The sequence below is a fragment of the Hevea brasiliensis genome, chromosome 4, assembly GCF_030052815.1.
Source record: "Hevea brasiliensis isolate MT/VB/25A 57/8 chromosome 4, ASM3005281v1, whole genome shotgun sequence".
Lineage (NCBI taxonomy): Eukaryota > Viridiplantae > Streptophyta > Magnoliopsida > Malpighiales > Euphorbiaceae > Hevea > Hevea brasiliensis.
In genome coordinates, this window is record NC_079496.1 from 5,565,083 (window position 1) to 5,585,680 (window position 20,598).

At 34.0% G+C, this 20,598-nt stretch overlaps 1 protein-coding gene across 2 annotated transcripts; it reads left to right on the forward strand.

Moving 5' to 3' along the window:
- The first annotated feature begins 3,707 nt into the window (after positions 1-3,707).
- LOC110633269 (1-aminocyclopropane-1-carboxylate oxidase homolog 1) lies at positions 3,708-7,333 on the forward strand. Of its 2 annotated transcripts, XR_002490777.2 has the most exons (4): positions 3,708-4,322; positions 5,895-6,216; positions 6,367-6,727; positions 7,102-7,333. XR_002490777.2 is itself a non-coding variant. In XM_058145168.1 (3 exons), the coding sequence occupies exons 1-3, from the start codon at positions 3,796-3,798 to the stop codon at positions 6,622-6,624; spliced, it is 1,107 nt and encodes a 368-aa protein (XP_058001151.1). In that variant the 5' UTR covers positions 3,708-3,795; the 3' UTR covers positions 6,625-6,860. The 2 variants fall into 2 exon arrangements, 1 of the variants encoding a protein (XP_058001151.1); XM_058145168.1 differs by lacking the exon at positions 7,102-7,333 and having other exon boundaries at positions 6,367-6,860.
- Positions 7,334-20,598: the final 13,265 nt, after the last annotated feature.

Sequence of the window (20,598 nt, forward strand, 5' to 3'; positions counted from 1 at the left end):
CTCATCCACCTTAACATTCTCATCTCTGCAACTCTTATCTTAGATGCATACGACTCTTTCAGTGCTCAACACTCACTACCATATAACATAGCCGGTCGTATGACTGTACGGTAAAATTTTCCTTTCAATTTATTGGGAATCTTACGATCACATAAAACTCCCGTGGCACGTCTCCACTTCAACCATCTGGCTTTAATCGTATGACTAACATCCTCCTCACATCCCCCATCTACTTGAAGGACTTAGCCTAGATATTTAAAGTGATTACTTTGTAACAGTACCACTCCATTCAAACTAACTCATTCCCTATCACCAGTTTGGCCTTCACTGAATTTGCAATGCATGTATTCTGTCTTCGTTCTACTTAACTTAAAACCCTTTGACTCTAGAGTACTTCTCCAAAGTTCTAGCCTTCTATTGACTCCTTCTCGTGTCTCATCTATCAGAACAATATCATCCGCAAACATCATGCACCAAGGAATACTCTCTTGTATATGTTTCATCAGTTCATCTAAAACTAATGCAAAAAGGTAAGGGCTTATGGCTGATCCTTGGTGTAATCCAATTGAGATCGGAAAATCTCTTATGTCCTCTCCCACTGTGCGCACAATAGTAGTTGCTCCTTCATACATATCTTTCAATACTTATTTGTACCTAATAGATACCCTCTTTTGTTTTAACACATTCCATAAGACCTCTATTGGAACACTATCATAAGCCTTCTCCAAATCAATAAAAACCATGTGTAGATCTTTCTTCACATCTCTATATTTCTCCATCAAGCTTCTAATGAGAAAGATCGCTTCCATAGTTGAACGACCGGGTATGAAACCAAATTGATTGAGAGAGATAGAAGTATCATGACGTAGTCGATGCTCCACAACTCTCTCCCACAACTTCATAGTATGGCTCATGAGTTTAATTCCCCTATAGTTTGAGCAACTCTGTATGTCTCCCTTATTTTTAAAAATAGGTACTAAAATACTCTTCCTCCATTCATCAGGCATTTTCTTTGAGTTTAGAATCTTATTAAATAATTTAGTTAACCATGCCACTCCCATATCTCCTAAATACTTCCACACTTCAATTGGTATTTCATCAGGTCCACAGGCTTTACTCACTTTCATTCTCTTAAGTGCTTCCTTTACTTCTAAAGATCGAATCCTTCTAGTATAATTTACATTCTTTTCTATTGTTCTATAATCTATATTTACGCTATTACCATTTTGACTATTATTAAAGAGATTATTAAAATAATTTCTCCATCTTTCTTTAATGTCCTCATCTTTCACCAACACTTTTCCTTCTTTATCCTTAATGCACCTAACTTGATTGAGATCTTGACATTTCTTTTCTCTACTCCTTGCTAATCTATAAATATCTTTCTCCCCTTCTTTAGTTCCAAGTTTCTCATATAACTTTTCAAAAGCCTGTGCTCTTGCTAGACTAACTGTCTTTTTTGCCTCTTTCTTTGCTATCTTGTACTGTTCATATGCCTCATTATTATCACATTTAGGTAATTTCTTATATCATTCCCTTTTTCTCTTCACTGCCTTTTGCACTTCCTCATTCCACCACCATCTCTCTTTTGAGGGTGGTCCATGTCCTTTAGACTCTCCAAGTACTTTTCTAGCTACTTCTCTAATCTTTGATGCCATCTGTATCCACATATCATTAGCCTCCATATCTAGCTTCCATACTTCAGACTTGAGAAGCTCATTTTTGAACTTCACTTGCTTTACTCCTTTGAACTCCCACCACTTTGTTCGAGCTACACTATTTCTTCTGACCTTACTTGAATTGTTCCTAAACTTGACATCCAAGACCACTAACCTATGTTGACTTGTTAAAGCCTCTCCTGGAATGACCTTGCAATCTTTACATAGAGCTCTATTTGTCTTCCTGGTTAAGAGGAAGTCGATTTGGCTTCTATGTTGCCCACTTTTGAAAGTCACTAAATGTGACTCTCTTTTTATAAAGTAGGTATTTGCTAGTATTAGGTCGTATGCCATAGCAAAATCCAGGATGCTTTTTCCGTCCTCATTTCGACTGCCAAAACCAAAACCTCCATGAACATTCTCATAACCTTGTCTATCACTTCCTACATGTCCATTCAAATCTCCACCAATGAAAACATTCTCTTCATTCGGTATGCTTTGCATTAAATCATCTATATCTTCCCAAAACCTTTTTTTACTCTCACTGTCTAGTCCTATTTATGGGGCATAAGCACTAACTATATTTATTGTTTCTCCTTCTAGTACTAGCTTTACTAGTATAATTCTATCTCCTACTCTTTTCACAGCTACTACTGCGTCTTTCAATGTTCTGTCTATGATTATACCCACTTCGTTCTTATTTCTCTCCTTTCCGGTAAACCACAGTTTGTACCCTGAATTACCCACTTCCTTACTTTTCTCTCCTACCCATTTAGTCTCCTGAATGCAAGCAATATTCACCATTCTCCTTTCTAAGGTATCCACAAGCTCCATTAATTTTCCTGTAAGTAATCCAACAATCCAAGTACCAACCCTGATCCTCCTCCTATCCTGCTCCTTCCTAATTGGTCTCCTTCTATGATATCTTCTATTGTTTTCTATGTCTATCTTGTGTTCTGTTCCACTATTTATTCTACTATATGTCCTATGGACTAACTTCTTTATCCACACCTGTCCATGATGTGGGAACCCTTGCTCACTTGACACCACACCCGGGCGCAGGCATGGCGCGTCGCTTTCGGTGAACGCCCTACACCCTTGCATATTTATCACTACACCCGGGCTCCGATGTAGCGCATCGTTAGTAGAGGACGCCCCAACGTTTATATCATTTGAATCCATATCATAGGGTGTGACGAAATTTTTACGCTGGTTGTCACCTACCGTAACCCTCCTCCTTTATCCGAGCTTGGGACCGGCTAAGCGCAAACTACTTAGACGGAGTTTTTTTCATCCTTATAATAATATAAAATAATTTTCATTAAAAAATTATATGTATATATAAAGAGAGAAAATTACACAAAGCGAATTTATTAAGTGCTCTGCTGTTTAAAATCTGCCTTCCACGGTGATTTTTAAATTTATGCGGGCTGCAGCATTCGGTATTTTTTTTTTCAGCCATGGGTTGTTCTTTATATTAAGAAAAAAATTAAAAAATAAAAATCAATTTCTATGATATTTGGGTGATTTTCTCTTATTTTACTTCGGTTATTTAATTTTAATTTATTATTAAAAAATTTTTAAATTTTAATTTTATTTCACAAAAATTTCTTTAACTTATTATAACTAATTTTCTTGTTAAAATTATCTTTTTATCTTTATTTACCAACCGTTTCAATTATAATTTAGATTTATTATAAAAATACTAATGTCATCATGCAATTTACTTTTTAAAGTAAGATTTTTCTTCATTGAAAAGTATTGAAATTATATTTATAAATGTTATATTATAGTTTAAAGAGAATTTTTAATTTAAAAATTTATTATCATATGTTAATAAAATTAAAATTTAGAGTTTTTTTTAATAATAAATTAAAATTATGAGATAAAAGTAAAATAATAAAATTCAGGATAATATTTTTACTTAGAAGATCGTAAAATACTAAAATGAGCGCGTTTGCAGTGGAAGATTGGAAACGTGGAAGACAGAAGGCAGAATGAGATCGAGCGGAGCTTGTACTTTAAAAATAATAATTAATACCGATCGAACATGTTACATACAGATGTCTCAATATTAAATTCGTTATCCTTTCGTTGACTCCTCGTCCTCCATAGAATCGTCTAGCTGGGAGGAAAAATGCAAGCTTATTCTGGATCCATTGATGACCGGACAAGCCAACTCAAGGCTTTTGATGACACCAAAGCTGGAGTCAAGGGCCTCGTTGATGCTGGAGTTGCAAACATCCCTCACATGTTCATCGATAACCATAATCAATCCCAGATCAAGGACAACTCAACTTCAGGTGACCATAAATACACCATACCAATAATAGACCTGCAAGGCATAGATAAAGATGCGAGTCTACGAGCTAAGATTGTTGGCAAAGTTCGAGATGCTTGCCAGAAGTGGGGTTTCTTTCAAGTGATCAACCATGATATTCAATTAAGCGTTTTGGATGAAATGATTCATGGGATTCGTAGATTCCATGAGCAAGACAGTGAAGTGAAAAAAGAGTGGTATTCAAGAGACTACGCCGGAAGGAAAGTATGTTTCAATTCCAATTTTGATCTTTATAGTTCACCAGCTGCTAATTGGAGGGATACCCTGAGAAGCGTCATGGCTCCTCATCCACCTAATCCACAAGATTTGCCTCAAGTATGCAGGTACGTAAATAAGTAGTCTAAAATATCTAATATCAGTCCTGAGTCCTGAGTTTCATATACCTGAAGAAATTTGGTTTTGTTTGATACTGTAATCAAAACCTTATAGGCTACCCTAGATGGGACTTTATCATCATTGAATCCCAGCTCAAACTTTAATGTCACTATATATGCATTACATTCTCATTTGCTAAATTAACCAAAGAAAAAAAAAATCTTACATAGAGAATTAATGGAGATAGCTGGTATGTAGAAGCTGAACTTAGCTGGAGTAGTGAGTTGTATAGTAAATAAGATATTTCAAGAATGCCCAGATAATAAGGCGATGATAAGGCAATAAAATGGTATCCCGTTGTGGATGGGTTTGCGTTCCTTTCCTGATTATTTTTGATCAAGAAAAAAAAAGGTAAAATGATTCATCTTGATAAAATTATTAATTTTATTAAGAAATTTATTTTTTTTAAGTCTGTGTGCATATATTTATTTTTGATAAAAAAAAAATAAAGACTCATTTACCTAGAATTAGGTTAAAATTAAATGCATAAATTAATTGCTTAGATAATGATAATATAAAGAATGTGTGAAGTGATAAGGTTGCTATGAAAATGAAGAGTTGGTGATAAGATTGGATATGTCAACTAGGAGAAATTGGTGAGCTTTATCCATAATGAATGTGTATCAATAAAATAGTGGAATCATTTTACACATAAAAATTAAGTCAATTTATTAGAATGCTTTTAAAATTATTTTTAAAGCATAAAGGTTTAAAATTTGAATTTCAAATTATTTATTAGATTTATTATAACTATAAGTTTTAATATAAATTACATATTTCAATATAAATACTTCCTTAGTTTATTTTTATTTATCATATTTGAATTTTTTTTTTCTATTTAAAATTATCTTTTGTATTTAAAAAATTAAAAAGTATTATTTTTTTTAATTAATTTTATTCTTTATCTCTAGTAAATACCTTATATAAAAATTAATTAAGTGAAATAAAAGGTAATTTAATTAATTACTAATATATTTTTATTTTTATAAAGCTGAAGTTATCCAATCATGTTTTTTTAATAAGTATAAATATCAAATGTGACAAATAAAGATAAACGAAAGTAATGTATCACAACTTTATATATATATATATATATATATATATATATATATATATATATATTAAATAAACTTATACCATATCTTTTTTTATCTTATCTTATCTTATTTTACTAAACTTCCCTTCACCTCATCTAAACAAACTCTAAATGTAGTCGGAAGGAAATTGTCAAAGGAGGGAAGAGTATAAAATAAGAAAAATTATATAATGAAACCGATGTATGTATAATGATTTCATTGTAATGGTTAATTGTGGTAAGTCTCATTATGATAAATGATTATAATTAAATTATTGTATGTACAAATATAAAGGGTAAATAAGGCATTCCATATTATTAAGAACCCATTGATTCACATTAAATATTAAAATGACTCATGTTGATCCTTAATCATAGTCTAACAGGGAAATATCAGAGTCCATAGAACTATTCTATACACATCTGTTTAATAAAACATTTGCAGAGATATAATGATAGATTACTCGAACAAGACAACAACATTAGCACATACGCTATTTGAATTGCTGTCAGAAGCTCTGGGGCTGGATCCCAACTACCTTAAAAATATAGGCTGCGCAGAGGGACTACTCTTTCTAGGTCATTACTACCCAGCTTGCCCTGAACCAGAGTTGACAATGGGCATTGGTAGCCATTCTGATAATAGCTTCCTCACTGTGCTTCTACAAGATCAAATTGGCGGCCTGCAAGTGCTCTGTGGAAATGAATGGGTTGATGTCCCACCAACTCCAGGAGCACTTGTAATAAACCTTGGAGATTTGTTACAGGTAAGTTAATTTATTTCAAATTCAACTTAGGTGGGTCAGATTTGTATTAAATCAGAATTTGACACGTCTAAACTTATTATAGTTAATATTTTTCTCCATTCTTTGAATCAAATGAATTGCAGATAATTCTCCAACTATGTTTTTTTGCAGCTAATATCTAATGATAAATTTAAAAGCTCCAAACACAGAGTACCTGCGAAACCCGTAGGTCCAAGAATTTCAGTGGCATGTTTTTACACACAACATCGTTCTTTGGAGACAGAGTCAAGGGTATATGGGCCAATTAAGGAGTTGCTATCGGAAGAAAATCCACCCGTTTACAGAGAAACGAGTGTGAAGGACTATTTGTCACACTACTTCTCGAAAGGACTTGATGGGATATCTGCTTTAGAGGCTTTCAAGTTGTGAAATTGGCTACAAACATAAGCTTTATGAAGTAATCCCTTAAATAAACTGTGCCTACGTGTAAGTCTACTGCTTGCGGTGCATACAAGACTAGTACAACTATTAGGTACTTCTTTGAACGACTATGTATACATAAAACTTATTATGCAACTATAGATGTAAACATTTTATAAAGTTATGTGATTAAATGAATGGTCAATCACGGTTATAAATTTAATATTCATTCTGTCCTCTGCCAACGGCAATCGATAATGATGATTTGTTACTTTTAAGGTCTATCATCTAACTGGGTTGATATAAAAGATAGTAGCTTTCGGTGAGCAGGCGATTGTCTTATACTGCTGAGGAGGATTTCCTGGTATCGACCATCTAGATTGACTTAATAGGCTAACGGCATCCTTAAAATATAATTTGGTAATAGTTGATTTCTTCCAATATTTATCTTTGCCTATTAAAAAAAATATATTTGTCTTTGTGTAGGAGGCCGGGGCAGAGGAAGATAGAGCAAGGCGCCGGAAGCCCTTCTAACCCTCTCAAATTTACAACTGCATTTATATAGTAGAAAAACAATAGTTTTTTTTTTTTTTATAGATTTCTTGGCCTCTCAAAATAAAATTATAAAATTGAAATATTAATGTAACACATATTACACATTATTATTTAAGTATACTCAACTCAACTAAGCTTTATTTCAAAAATTTGGAGTCAGCTATATGAACTCTTTTTCCACTCTAACCAATTTTGAGTTAAAATCTCGGAAATGTGTAATGTTTGTAGGTCATGTTGTATTACTCCTCTTCAAGTTAATTTAGGTCTGCCTTTTTCTTTTCTTTCTATCTTCTAACTTAATGTGCTCTACTTGTCTAACTGGAGCTTCCGTATGTCTACGCTTCACATGACCAAATCACCTCAATCTCCCTTCTCTCAACTTATCCTTAATTGGCACCACTCCTACCTTTTATCTAATACTCTCATTACGGACTTTATTTAGTCTAGTATGGCCACTCATCCACCTTAACATTATCATCTCTGCAACTCTTATCTTAAACGTATACGACTCCTTCAGTGCCCAACACTCACTACCATATAACATGGCCGGACGTATGACTGTACGGTAAAATTTTCCTTTCAACTTATTGGGAATCTTGCGATCACATAAAACTCCCGTGGCACATCTCCACTTCAACCAACTGGCTTTAATCCTATGACTAACATCCTCCTCACATCCCCCGTCTACTTGAAGGACTGAGCCAAGATATTTAAAGTGATTACTTTGGGACAGTACCACTTCATCCAAACTAACTCCTTCCCTATCACTAGTTCGGCTTTCACTAAACTTGCAATGCATGTGTTCAGTCTTCGTTCTACTTAACTTAAAGCCCTTTGATTCTAGAGTAATTCTCCAAAGCTCTAGCTTTCTATTGACTCATTCTCGCATCTATCAGAACTATATCATTGGCAAATATCATGTACCAAGGGATACTCTTTTGTATATATTTCGTCAATTCATCTAAAACTAATGTAAAAAGCTAAGGGCTTACAGTTGAACCTTGATATAATCTAACTGAGATAGGAAAACCTCTTGTGTCCCCTCCCACTGTGTACACAATAGTAGTTGCTCCTTATTACATTATTATTTATGTATAAAAAAATAATTAATTAAAATTTTAGCCTAAAATTATTTCACTTGATTATGAGTTATGGCGCCGCTAAACTATTGGTGACCAGTTTCCAATCGCACTTGTTCAAATAATTGAATTACAGGATGCCAGACAAGTTGTCTGTACCTTTTGAATTTTAATCCAGCTGACAAAAAGAAATTGTTGAGCTTTCTTGTTCTTTTGTTTTTTGACTTCATCTTCTCTAATGAAGGCCTCTAATTTATGTAACAGTACTTATCCTCCACACACACTCATCTCTACAATTTCTATTCATTTGCAGAATATGAAAGAAAGATGGCTACAAGTTTAGACAAATTTGAAGTAGAAATTGAATCCCATTATGACAGAAAAAGTGAATTAAATTGGCGTAAAGGATCTGATAGATGCTGGAGTCACCAAGATCCCAAGGATATTCATCCACTATTAGTCCAAGATCAATGACAAGCCATGTGTAGGTAACAACAAGCATGGCATACCAATTATAGACTTGGAAGGTGTTGTTAGGAAGCATTAATTCTCAATTAAACAAGATCAACTTTAATTATGGAATGATGATAATTAAAATTTTATTATTTAGCAAATTACCTCAAACAGCTTGAGAAATTTTCTGACCACCGGGCCGGGTTGTAGCAAACAACCAACTGTCCAGATGTCCGGCCTCTGATGATATCCACACAGACCGGTTGTGAGGAAATTCTCCAAGACACTCTTAGAGAATATTGAGAGTTTTGAGTGCTAGTTCCTTTCTTTTTCTTTCTTCACCTTTGAATGGAAGACAAGCTTCCCTATTTATAGGGAATAACATTTTATAATTATAATTTAACCCTTTAAATTTACTAATTATAAATTGACCTCTATAGGAATTATAATTCACACAATTAATTCCTATAATTCTAGAAACTTTAAATTAAGTCTACACTCAATTATTAGGACATTAAGCAGTTTAAATAAAATTTACACTTCAGTCCTTAAGTCTCTAGAATTATTTTTATCAAGTCCAACTTGATAATTCAATTTAATTCCTCACTTACATTCTTTATGTGTGTGACCCATTAGGTTCCTAATATGTTGGCAATAAATATAATTAAATAAAATTATTACTTTAATTTAATCATCAATTCACAATTGATTAATTATATTTGTAGATTATTATTGACATCTAGCAATGTGTAACGACCACCAAAATATTAGAACTTGTCAAAGTGGTTTGACTAACCTTTCTGTGATCAGTCTGTCAGTGTAATTAATATCCCTTCATCATAATATTTCGATTTATACATTGATGCATGGAATGTGTCTACTATATATAAATCATTTCTGTCCTTCCAGTATGATTGATTAATTAAATAAGATCTCAATCTCATTTTACCTTGCGCAAGAATTTAACAATCCATACTGACCAAGAATAATTGAAATATTTTCCTTAATTACCTAAGATGATGAATTCTATCTTGACAATTAAATATCTCCACATAGTTCATACTATATCCAACAGCTGCCATATTCATTATCTTTATATAGAATGACGTGTGAGCTGTATCAAAATATAGTAATTCCTATATAAGATAACTTAATGTCTCAAGTCTAATGATCATTTACACGACTATCACGTGAGTCTTTCCATAGACACAGGTAAACTTCCATATGGAATCCTTGTGCGAGTCAGTTCAGTAAACTTGTCACCACAAGCACTTACACGTTGGTTCTAGGTATCTCACATATCTCAGCTTAATGAGAATTGTTGCTTCCTTTCATAATGGAAAGAATGCAACGTGTACTGGTCTCAACAGTTATATCAATGTCCGATCTTTATATAACATTGACCAGGAACATTTTTGAAACAATGCTATAATGCAGTCAGAATCTCATAATTACAACAACATTATAATTTCCACTGCTATGCATATAAGTCCCATGGACTTTATCTTTATTAATTAATATTCATTAAAATTAAATTAAACATTAAAGATAAAGCAGCCTTTTATTAAGAATAAAGTATATATACATGAATTAAGTGATCACACTTGCAATTAACACATTGGTTGCAGTGCACATACACTAACAATCTCCCACTTGCACTAAAGCCAATCACCATGTATCTAATACCATAACCCTGCAGGTGGTGATCGTGTTTTTGCTGGGACAATGCCTTAGTAAGAGGATCTGCAAGATTTTCTTCAGTGTGGACCTTTTCTATCATTGCATCTTTTCGCTCAATGATCTCTCTGATCAAATGGAATCTCCTAAGTACATGTTTGGATCGCTGATGAGACCTTGGTTCCTTAGCCTGTGCTATGGCTCCATTGTTATCACGATCTGAGAGTTCTTTGGATCAACAATGCTAGGTACCACACCAAGTTCAGTGATGAACTTTTTGATCCAAACAGCCTCTTTTGCTGCCTCAGATGCAGAGATGTACTCAGCTTCAGTTGTAGAATCTGCTGTAGTTTCCTGTTTGGAACTTTTCCAACTCACAGCACCACCATTAAGTATGAAAATATAACCAGACTGGGATTTGCTATCATCTTTGTCAGATTGAAAGCTGGCATCAAAATACACTTGAACTACCAGTTCACCATCTCCATAGACCAGAAACATATCTTTAGTCCTTCTCAAGTACTTAAGAATGTTCTTTACTGCTGTCCAGTGACGTTCACTTGGATTAGCTTGGTATCTACTAGTTATGCTTAAAGCATAAGATACATCTTGTCTTGTGCATAGCATCGCATACATGATAGATCCAATAGCTGAGGCATAAGGGATCCTATCCATTTTCTCTTTCTCAATCTGTGTCTTAGGACACATATCTTTAGAAAGAGAAATACCATGCGATATAGGCAAGAATCCTCGTTTTGATTCTTCCATGTTAAACCGTTTTAACATTTTGTCTATGTACACAGATTGTGAGAGACCAAGGAGCCTTCTGGATCTATCTCTATAGATTTTAATTCCCAAAATATAGGTTGCCTCTCCCAAATCCTTCATGGAGAATTTCTTGGATAACCATATCTTTATAGATTGGAGTAATGGCACATCATTTCCTATTAATAATATGTCATTTACATATAAAATAAGGAAAATGATTCCACTCCCACTAACCTTCTTGTAAACACAAGGTTCATCCATATTTTTAATAAATTCAAACTCTTTGACTGTTTCATCAAAACAGATGTTCTAACTTCGTGAAGCTTGCTTTAGTCTATAAATGGACTTTTGAAGCTTGCATACTTTGTTAGGAAATTCTTTGGATTCAAACCCCTCAGGTTGTGTCATGTACACATCCTCTTGCAAATTCCCATTTAGGAATGCGGTTTTGACATTCATTTGCCAAATTTCATAATCATGGTATGCAGCTATAGCAAGCAAAATCCGTATAGATTTCAGCATGGCTACTGGCGAGAAGGTTTCATCAAAGTCAATGCCTTGCCTTTGCCTGTAACCTTTAGCAACCAGCCTAGCTTTATATGTTTGTACATTGCCATCCATGTCAGTCTTTCTCTTAAAGACCCACTTGCACCCAATGGGGTTTTATCCCTTCAGGTGGTTCAACTAAAGTCCATACTTGGTTAGTGTACATGGAATCCATCTCAGATTTCATGGCTTTAAGCCATTTCACGGAGTCAATGTCAGACATTGCTTCCTGAAAGTTAGTAGGCTCTTTTGGTAAGAATGACATGTCATTATCAGCTTCTATTAACAGATCCAATCTTGTAGGAGCATGATGTATTCTACTAGACTTTCGAAGTTCCTCTGTTACTTGAGTTTCAGGCTGTGCATCTGATGCTACAGTCTCACTCATCGATTCCATTTGGATGGTAATTTGTGGTTCTTGAATTTCTTCAAGATCTACTTTACTCCCACTGCTACCTTTGAGAACAAATTCCCTTTCAAGAAAGGTAGCATGTCTTGAGACAAACACTTTTTGCTCAGTTGGATGGTAGAAATAATATCCAATTGTTTGTTTTGGATATCCCACAAATTTGCATTTATCTGATTTAGAACCTAGCTTATTAGAAATTTGACGCTTCACATAAGCATCACATCCCCAAATCTTTATATGTGACAGTGAAGGTCTCTTGCCCATCCATATCTCATATGGTGTCTTTTTAATAGATTTGGATGGAACTCTATTCAGAAGGTATGCAGCAATTTGTAGGGCATAGCCCCAAAAAGAAACTGGAAAGTCAACATTACTCATCAGGGATCGCACCATATCTAATAGGGTTCAGTTCCTTCTTTTAGAAAAACCATTGTGTTGTGGCATTCCAGGAGGTGTCAACTAGTGAAGAATCCCATTCTCCTTTAAATAATCTTGAAACTCCTGACTTAAGTATTCTCCACCTCGATCAGATCGGAGTGTTTTAATACTCTTTCCAGTTTGTTTCTCCACTTCACTTCTGAATTCTTTGAACCTTTCAAAAGATTTAGATTTTTATTTAATTAGATATACATGCCCATATCTAGAATGGTCATCAGTAAATGTAATGAAATATGAGTACCCTCCTATAGCATGGGTAGTCATTGGCCCACATACATCTGAATGTATTATGCCCAATAATTCAGTAGATCTTTCACTCTTTCCAGTAAAGGGTGATTTGGTCATTTTTCCCATTAAGCAAGCTTCACATGTTTCATATGATTCATAATCAAAAGGATCAAAATATCCTTCCTTATGTAACTTTGTGATTCTTGTTTCATTTATATGACCTAATCTACAATGCCATAGATAGGATGGATTTTGATTATCTGATTTTAATTTCTTTCTATTTATGCTAAGAACAGGCCTTTCAAGATCAAGTATATACAAACCATTTGCATAAACACCAGATCCATAGAAAATATCATTATTATAAAAGGAACAACATTTGCCTTTAATAATAAATTTAAAACCATTCAGTGCTAGGCAAGATACAGATATGACATTTCTAGTTAGTACTGGAACAAAATAACAGTTATCAAGTTCAAGCAAAAGGCCCGTAGGCAGAGACAAAATACATGTTCCTACAGCTAAAGCAGCAACCTTTGCTCCATTTCCAACCCGTAGCTCCATTTCCAACCCGTAGGTCCATTTCACCTTTCTGTAAAGGTCTAGGTCTTCTTAGATCCTGCATATTATTACAAATATGAGATCCACATCTGGTATCTAATACCCAAGAACTTGAATTTGACATAGATAAATTTATCTCAATCATAAACATACCTAAAGTAGAAGCTTCATTAAGCTTCTTCTCCTTCAGTGCAGCAAGATAATCAGCACAGTTCCTCCTCCAGTGACCTTCTTTGCCACAGTGATGGCAAGTACCTTTGTCCTTTTTAATGCCCCAGTAGGCTTAAGTGCTTTAGGGAAAGTCCCTTTCTTCTTATTGTTCTTCTTCTTGGACCTTGGATTTGGTCTTAGAAGATTGAACCATAAGAACAGGGGACTTATTCTTCTTAAGTTCCCCTTCAGCAGTAGTTAGCATCCCCAACAGTCCAGGCAATGTAGTTTCTAACTGATTCATGTTGAAGTTCATTATGAACTGTGAGAAGCTAGGAGTTAGAGACTGTAAGACCAAGTCAATACTTAACTCATGATCCATGATGAAACCCAATTGGCCTAATTTTTCAATATAGCCAATCATCTTTAGAACATGAACATTCACTGAAGATCCTTCTCTCATCTTACAGTGGAACAATGCCCTTTATACCTTATACCTCTCATTCCTGCATTTTGAATCAAACAACTCCTTGAGATGCAAAATGATAGTTCGAGAATCCATATTCTCATGCTGCCTTTGAAGTTCAGGAGACATGCTAGCCAACATCACACATGTGGCTTGCTCATCATCATCTGTATGACGAATGAACGCACTTAGCACCTCTTCAGGAGCATCAACAGGAGGAATACTGGGTTTGGCACGTTCAAGGACATATAGCCTCTTTTCTTGCTTGAGAATAATTCTCAAGTTTCTGTACCAGTCCAAGAAATTTGGTCCAGTCAACTTATTAGCATCCAGTATGCTACGTAGGGAATGGTTGTTACTCATGGTGATATTAGTGATCTATAAATGCAAAGATAAAATTGTATTAATTTCATGTATATAATTTTCATTAACCAAATTAATATAAGGTCTTTAATATCTATTTGGTCTCCCACTATTTTACTCAAATTAATAGCCCTCACCATTAATTCGGAAAATTTAACGCATTAATTTCCTTAGTGGGCTAGGACCCCATTTAATTTTATTTGACCTTGAGAGTGCTCAACAAATCAAAATAAAATTAAATTAGGTAGATAACTATTTATCAATCACATCTCTATGTGACTCCTAGATCAGTTAGGTGACAACTATTTATCTAAACATAATTTTATGTTTCTCCTAACTATGCCTCTGATTCTACATGATCATGAGTGTGCTCATCCAAATCATGTAAATTAGTTAAGTAAAACCCATTGTTCAGAAATATCCAATATTTCATAGCCATAAACATGTTCGAGAGAAAAGCAACCTTGAGTGTGCTCAACAAGTTAACTTTAATATAGAACTCAGGTTTATACTATAACAATGGAAGGCATCATGTTCATAACATGTACTAAATATTTGAATGAGGGATTTTAGGTCTATGCCAATTTATAGGTCTCATTAATTAACATGCTAGCAATATCATACATCACATATATATAACATACACCCCTAGCATGCATTTCTAATTGGATGATTATGGACTTTACTAAATAATTCTCTCGAGCCATTTGAGAGAATTATAGGGTCAAAAACCTAGGTAGTAGCATTGTAGGACTTCATAAGTCTTCTTAGCAGCTCCTTGAAGTATATTCATCAGCTCCTCTTTCTGCTTACATTCACAAATAATTTTCTTATCTACTCTTTCTAAAACTATATAACATTTACATATTTCAGAAATAGAAACCTCAAGTTACATTCGAGGGGAGTAAGATGAGAAAAGAATTTACAACACAGAATATAAGAAAAGGCAGGGAACATAGTCCCTATTTATGAATATACACACATTCAACCATATAAAGAGCAATCACATTGGTCTTTAGTCCATAACCATCCATCATGCATTATAATCAAATTAAAATGCATAAATAAATTTAATCATCCTCATTGTTGTTGTTGGTTTTATGTGTAATTAAAATAATATTTCTAACAATTAGAAATATTAAATCAAAATATATAATGTTCCTCCCACTGAATAATTCTATTTAATTGTCTTGGAAACAATTTCCTTTAATTAATAAGTAATTTAATCACAATTAAATACCTATTAATTTAACAAAACAATTAAATCAAAATTTATACTACCCTATGCAATATATAATTTAGAAACAATTTTCTAATATTATATATATGAGAATTAAACAATTTAATTCAATATCTAATTTAATTAGCTAATTAAAATCTAAAACAATTTTAGATGCTCCACAATTTGCCATCAATTTTAGAAAACACATTTCCAAAATTGATATTGAATTAAACAATTTAATTCAATAAATTCCTTTATTTCAAATGCCCTAAATTAATTTTAGAAACTAATTTTCAAAATTAATATTAAATTAAACAATTTTAATTTATCTTCCAATTGAACTAAAATAAAATCACAATTTTATTTATTTAAAAACCAAAAGTAGAATTAATTTTAATAAAATAATATTATGTAATTATTAATTTTAGTCAATAGGAAATTCAAGGGCAAAACTGGAATAAGGAAATCATAATGGCATAATTGCAAATTCTGCCAAAACAAGAACCTATTTACAACCACATGACCAGTGGCAATTTTGTAAATAAATAGTAGTGGCAATTTTGCAATTACAAGCAAAATTAATAGTAGTATTACACAGTGGCAAAACTGTAAATATCATGAAACAGAGGGGCAACAGACTGCCCCTTTCTTCTTCCTCGTCCAGTATGGTTTTCCAAAAAACTAGCAGCTCACACTTGAAACCACCAAGTGCAGCAGGTTCAGCAGCCATCTCCATGGCTGTTTCCGGTCGCAGGAGTGTTGTTGACACTGCCAGAACAAGAAGAAAGAATCTTAAAGCTGCCATTCTCCTGTCACACAACCAACAGCTTCGCATGGCTTTGACAGCCATAAATCTGTTGCATTTAAGGTGGCTGGATGACGCATCGCCACCAGGAAGACCATCGGACTTCCAACATGCATTCTGGATGGTCCTTTGGCGCAGCCAATCTTCAGCAAACGAGCTTCCTTGCTCGATTTGGAAGACCCTCAAATGGGTTTCAAAAACAGAAAAAAAAAAATTTCAGATTTTCCTTTTTTAATTTTATGAGGAAAATTTCAAAATTACTTTGATTAAAATTAATTTTTACAGATTAAAATCTATAAGAAACAAAACCAAATCTTCAAAATTTTCAGATCCAAATTTGAGCAGAGGAAAGAAAAAAATTTTTTTGGGAGAAACAATATATAATCACATGAATTTAATACTCAAACTAACACCACCAACAACAAACCATTCCACAATTAATTAAAATGGCTCTGATACCACTGTTAGGAAGCATTAATTCCCAATTAAACAAGATCAACTTTAATTAAGTATGGAATGGTGATAATTAAAATTTTATTATTTAAGGCAAATGTTGTTCCTTTTATAATAATGATATTTTCTATGGATCTGGTGTTTATGCAAATGGTTTGTATATACTTGATCTTGAAAGGCCTGTTCTTAGCATAAATAGCAAGAAATTAAAATCAGATAATCAAAATCCATGCTATCTATGGCATTGTAGATTAGGTCATATAAATGAAACAAGAATCACAAAGTTACATAAGGAAGGATATTTTGATCCTTTTGATTATGAATCATATGAAACATGTGAAGCTTGCTTAATGGGAAAAATGACCAAATCACCCTTTACTGGAAAGAGTGAAAGATCTACTGAATTATTGGGCATAATACATTCAGATGTATGTGGGCCAATAACTACCCATGCTATAGGAGGGTACTCATATTTCATTACATTTACTGATGACCATTCTAGATATGGGCATGTATATCTAATTAAATAAAAATCTAAATCTTTTGAAAGGTTCAAAGAATTCAGAAGTGAAGTGGAGAAACAAACTGGAAAGAGTATTAAAACACTCCAATCTGATCGAGGTGGAGAATACTTAAGTCAGGAGTTTCAAGAATATTTAAAGGAGAATGGGATTCTTCACTAGTTGACACCTCCTAGAATGCCACAATACAATGGTTTCTCTGGAAGAAGGAACCGAACCCTATTAGATATGGCGCGATCCCTGATGAGTAATGTTGACCTTCCAGTTTCTTTTTGGGGCTATGCCCTACAAACTGCTGCATACCTTCTGAATAGAGTTCCATCCAAATCTATTGAAAAGACACCATATGAGATATGGATGGGCAAGAGACCTTTACTGTCACATAGGATGTGATGCTTATGTGAAGCGTCAAATTTCTAATAAGCTAGGTTCTAAATCAGATAAATGCAAATTTGTGGGATATCCAAAACAAACAATTGGATATTATTTCTACCATCCAACTGAGCAAAAAGTGTTTGTCTCAAGACATGCTACCTTTCTTGAAAGGGAATTTGTTCTCAAAGGTAGCAGTGGGAGTAAAGTAGATCTTGAAGAAATTCAAGAATCACAAATTACCATCCAAATGGAACCGATGAGTGAGACTGTAGCATCAGATGCACAGCCTGAAACTCAAGTAACACAGGAACTTCGAAAGTCTAGTAGAATACGTCATGCTCCTATAAGATTGGATATTTTAATAGAAGCTAATAATGACATGTCATTCTTACCAGAAGAGCCTACTAACTTTCAGGAAGCAATGTGTGACATTGACACCGTGAAATGGCTTGAAGCCATGAAATCTGAGATGGATTCCATGTATACTAACCAAGTATGGACTTTCGTTGAACCACCTGAAGGGATAAAACCCATTGGGTGTAAGTGTGTCTTTAAGAGAAAGACTGACATGGATGGCAATGTACAAACATATAAAGCCAGGCTGGTTGCTAAAGGTTATAGGCAAAGGGAAGGCATTGACTTTGATGAAACCTTCTCGCCAGTAGCCATGCTAAAATCTATAAGGATTTTGCTTGCTATAGCTGTATACCATGATTATGAAATTTGGCAAATGGATGTCAAAACCGCATTCCTAAATGGGAATTTGCAAGAGGATGTGTAAATGACACAACCTGAGGGGTTTGAATCCAAAAAATTTCCTAACAAAGTATGCAAGCTTCAAAAGTCCATTTATGGACTAAAGCAATCTTCACGAAGTTGGAACATCCGTTTTGATGAAACAGTCAAAGAGTTTGACTTCATTAAAAATGTGGATGAACCTTGTGTTTACAAAAAGGTTAGTGGGAGTGGAATCATTTTCCTTATTTTATATGTAGATGACATATTATTAATAGGAAATGATGTGCCATTACTCCAATCTGTAAAGATATGGTTATCCAAGAAATTCTCCATGAAGGATTTGGGAGAGGCAGCCTATATTTTGGGAATTAAAATCTATAGAGATAGATCCAGAAGGCTCCTTGGTCTCTCACAATTTGTGTACATAGACAAAGTGTTAAAACGTTTTAACATGGAAGAATCAAAACGAGGATTCTTGCCTATATCGCATGGTATTTTTCTTTCCAAAGATATGTGTCCTAAGACATAGATTGAGAAAGAGAAAATGGATAGGATCCCTTATGCCTTAGCTATTGGATCTATCATGTATGCGATGCTATGTACAAGACCAGATGTATCTTATGCTTTAAGCATAACTAGTATATAACAGGCTAATCCAGGTGAATATCACTGGACAGTAGTAAAGAACATTCTTAAGTACTTGAGAAGGACTAAAGATATGTTTCTGGTCTATGGAGATGGTGAACTGGTAGTTCAAGGGTATTCTGATGCCAGCTTTCAATATGACAAAGATGATAGCAAATCCTAGTCTGGTTATATTTTCATACTTAATGGTGGTGCTGTGAGTTGGAAAAGTTCCAAACAGGAAACTACAGCAGATTCTACAACTGAAGCTGAGTAATTTCTGCATCTGAGGCAGCAAAAGAGGCTGTTTGGATCAAAAAGTTCATCACTGAACTTGGTGGGGTTCCTAGCATTGTTGATCCAGTAACTCTGTACTGTGATAACAATGGAGCCATAACACAGGCTAAGGAACCAAGGTCTCATCAGCGATCCAAACATGTACTTAGGAGATTCCATTTGATCAGAGAGATCATTGAACGAAAAGATGCAATGATAGAAAAGGTCCACACTGAAGAAAATCTTGCAGATCCTTTTACTAAGGCATTGTCCTAGCAAAGACACGATCACCACCTGTAGGGTTATGGTATTAGATACATGGGTGATTAGCTTTAGTGCAAGTGGGAGATTGTTAGTGTATGTGCACTGCAACCAATGTGTTAATTGCAAGTGTGATCACTTAATTCATGTATATATACTTTATTCTTAATAAAAGACTGCTTTATCTTTAATGTTTAATTTAATTTTAATGAATATTAATTAATAAAGATAAAGTCCATGGGACTTATATGCATAGCAGTGGAAATTATAATGTTGTTATAATTATGAGATTCTGACTGCATTATAGCATTACTTCAAAAATGTTCCTGATCAATGTTATATCAAGATCGGATATTGATATAACTGTTGAGACCAGTACACGTTGCATGGAGAATTATCTGCAATTCATTCTTTCAAAGAATGCAATGTGTACTGGTCTCAACAGTTATATCAATGTCCGATCTTGATAGAATATTGACCAGGAACATTTTTGAAACAATGCTATAATGCAGTCAGAATCTCATAATTATAACAACATTATAATTTCCATTACTATGCATATAAGTCCCATGAACTTTATCTTTATTAATTAATATTCATTAAAATTTAATTAAATATTAAAAATAAAGCAGCCTTTTATTAAGAATAAAGTATATATACATGAATTAAGTTATCACACTTGCAATTAACACATTGGTTGCAGTGCACATGCACTATCAGGTGTCCATATCGATGCAAACCTGCGCAGGCAGATAATAGATCAACTTGTAGAAGCCTGCCAGAAATGGGGTTTCTTTCAATTGATCAATCATGGAATTCCTGCAGATGTTTTGGATGGAATGGTTGACAGGATACGTCAATTTCATGAGCAAGACATTGAGGTCAAAAAACAGTTCTTTTAACGAGATGAAAAGAGAAAGGTCAGCTATAATTCCAACTTTGATCTCCACCAATCAAAGGCAGCTAGTTGGAGGGACTCGTTATATTGTGCGATGGCTCCTAATCCACCCAATCC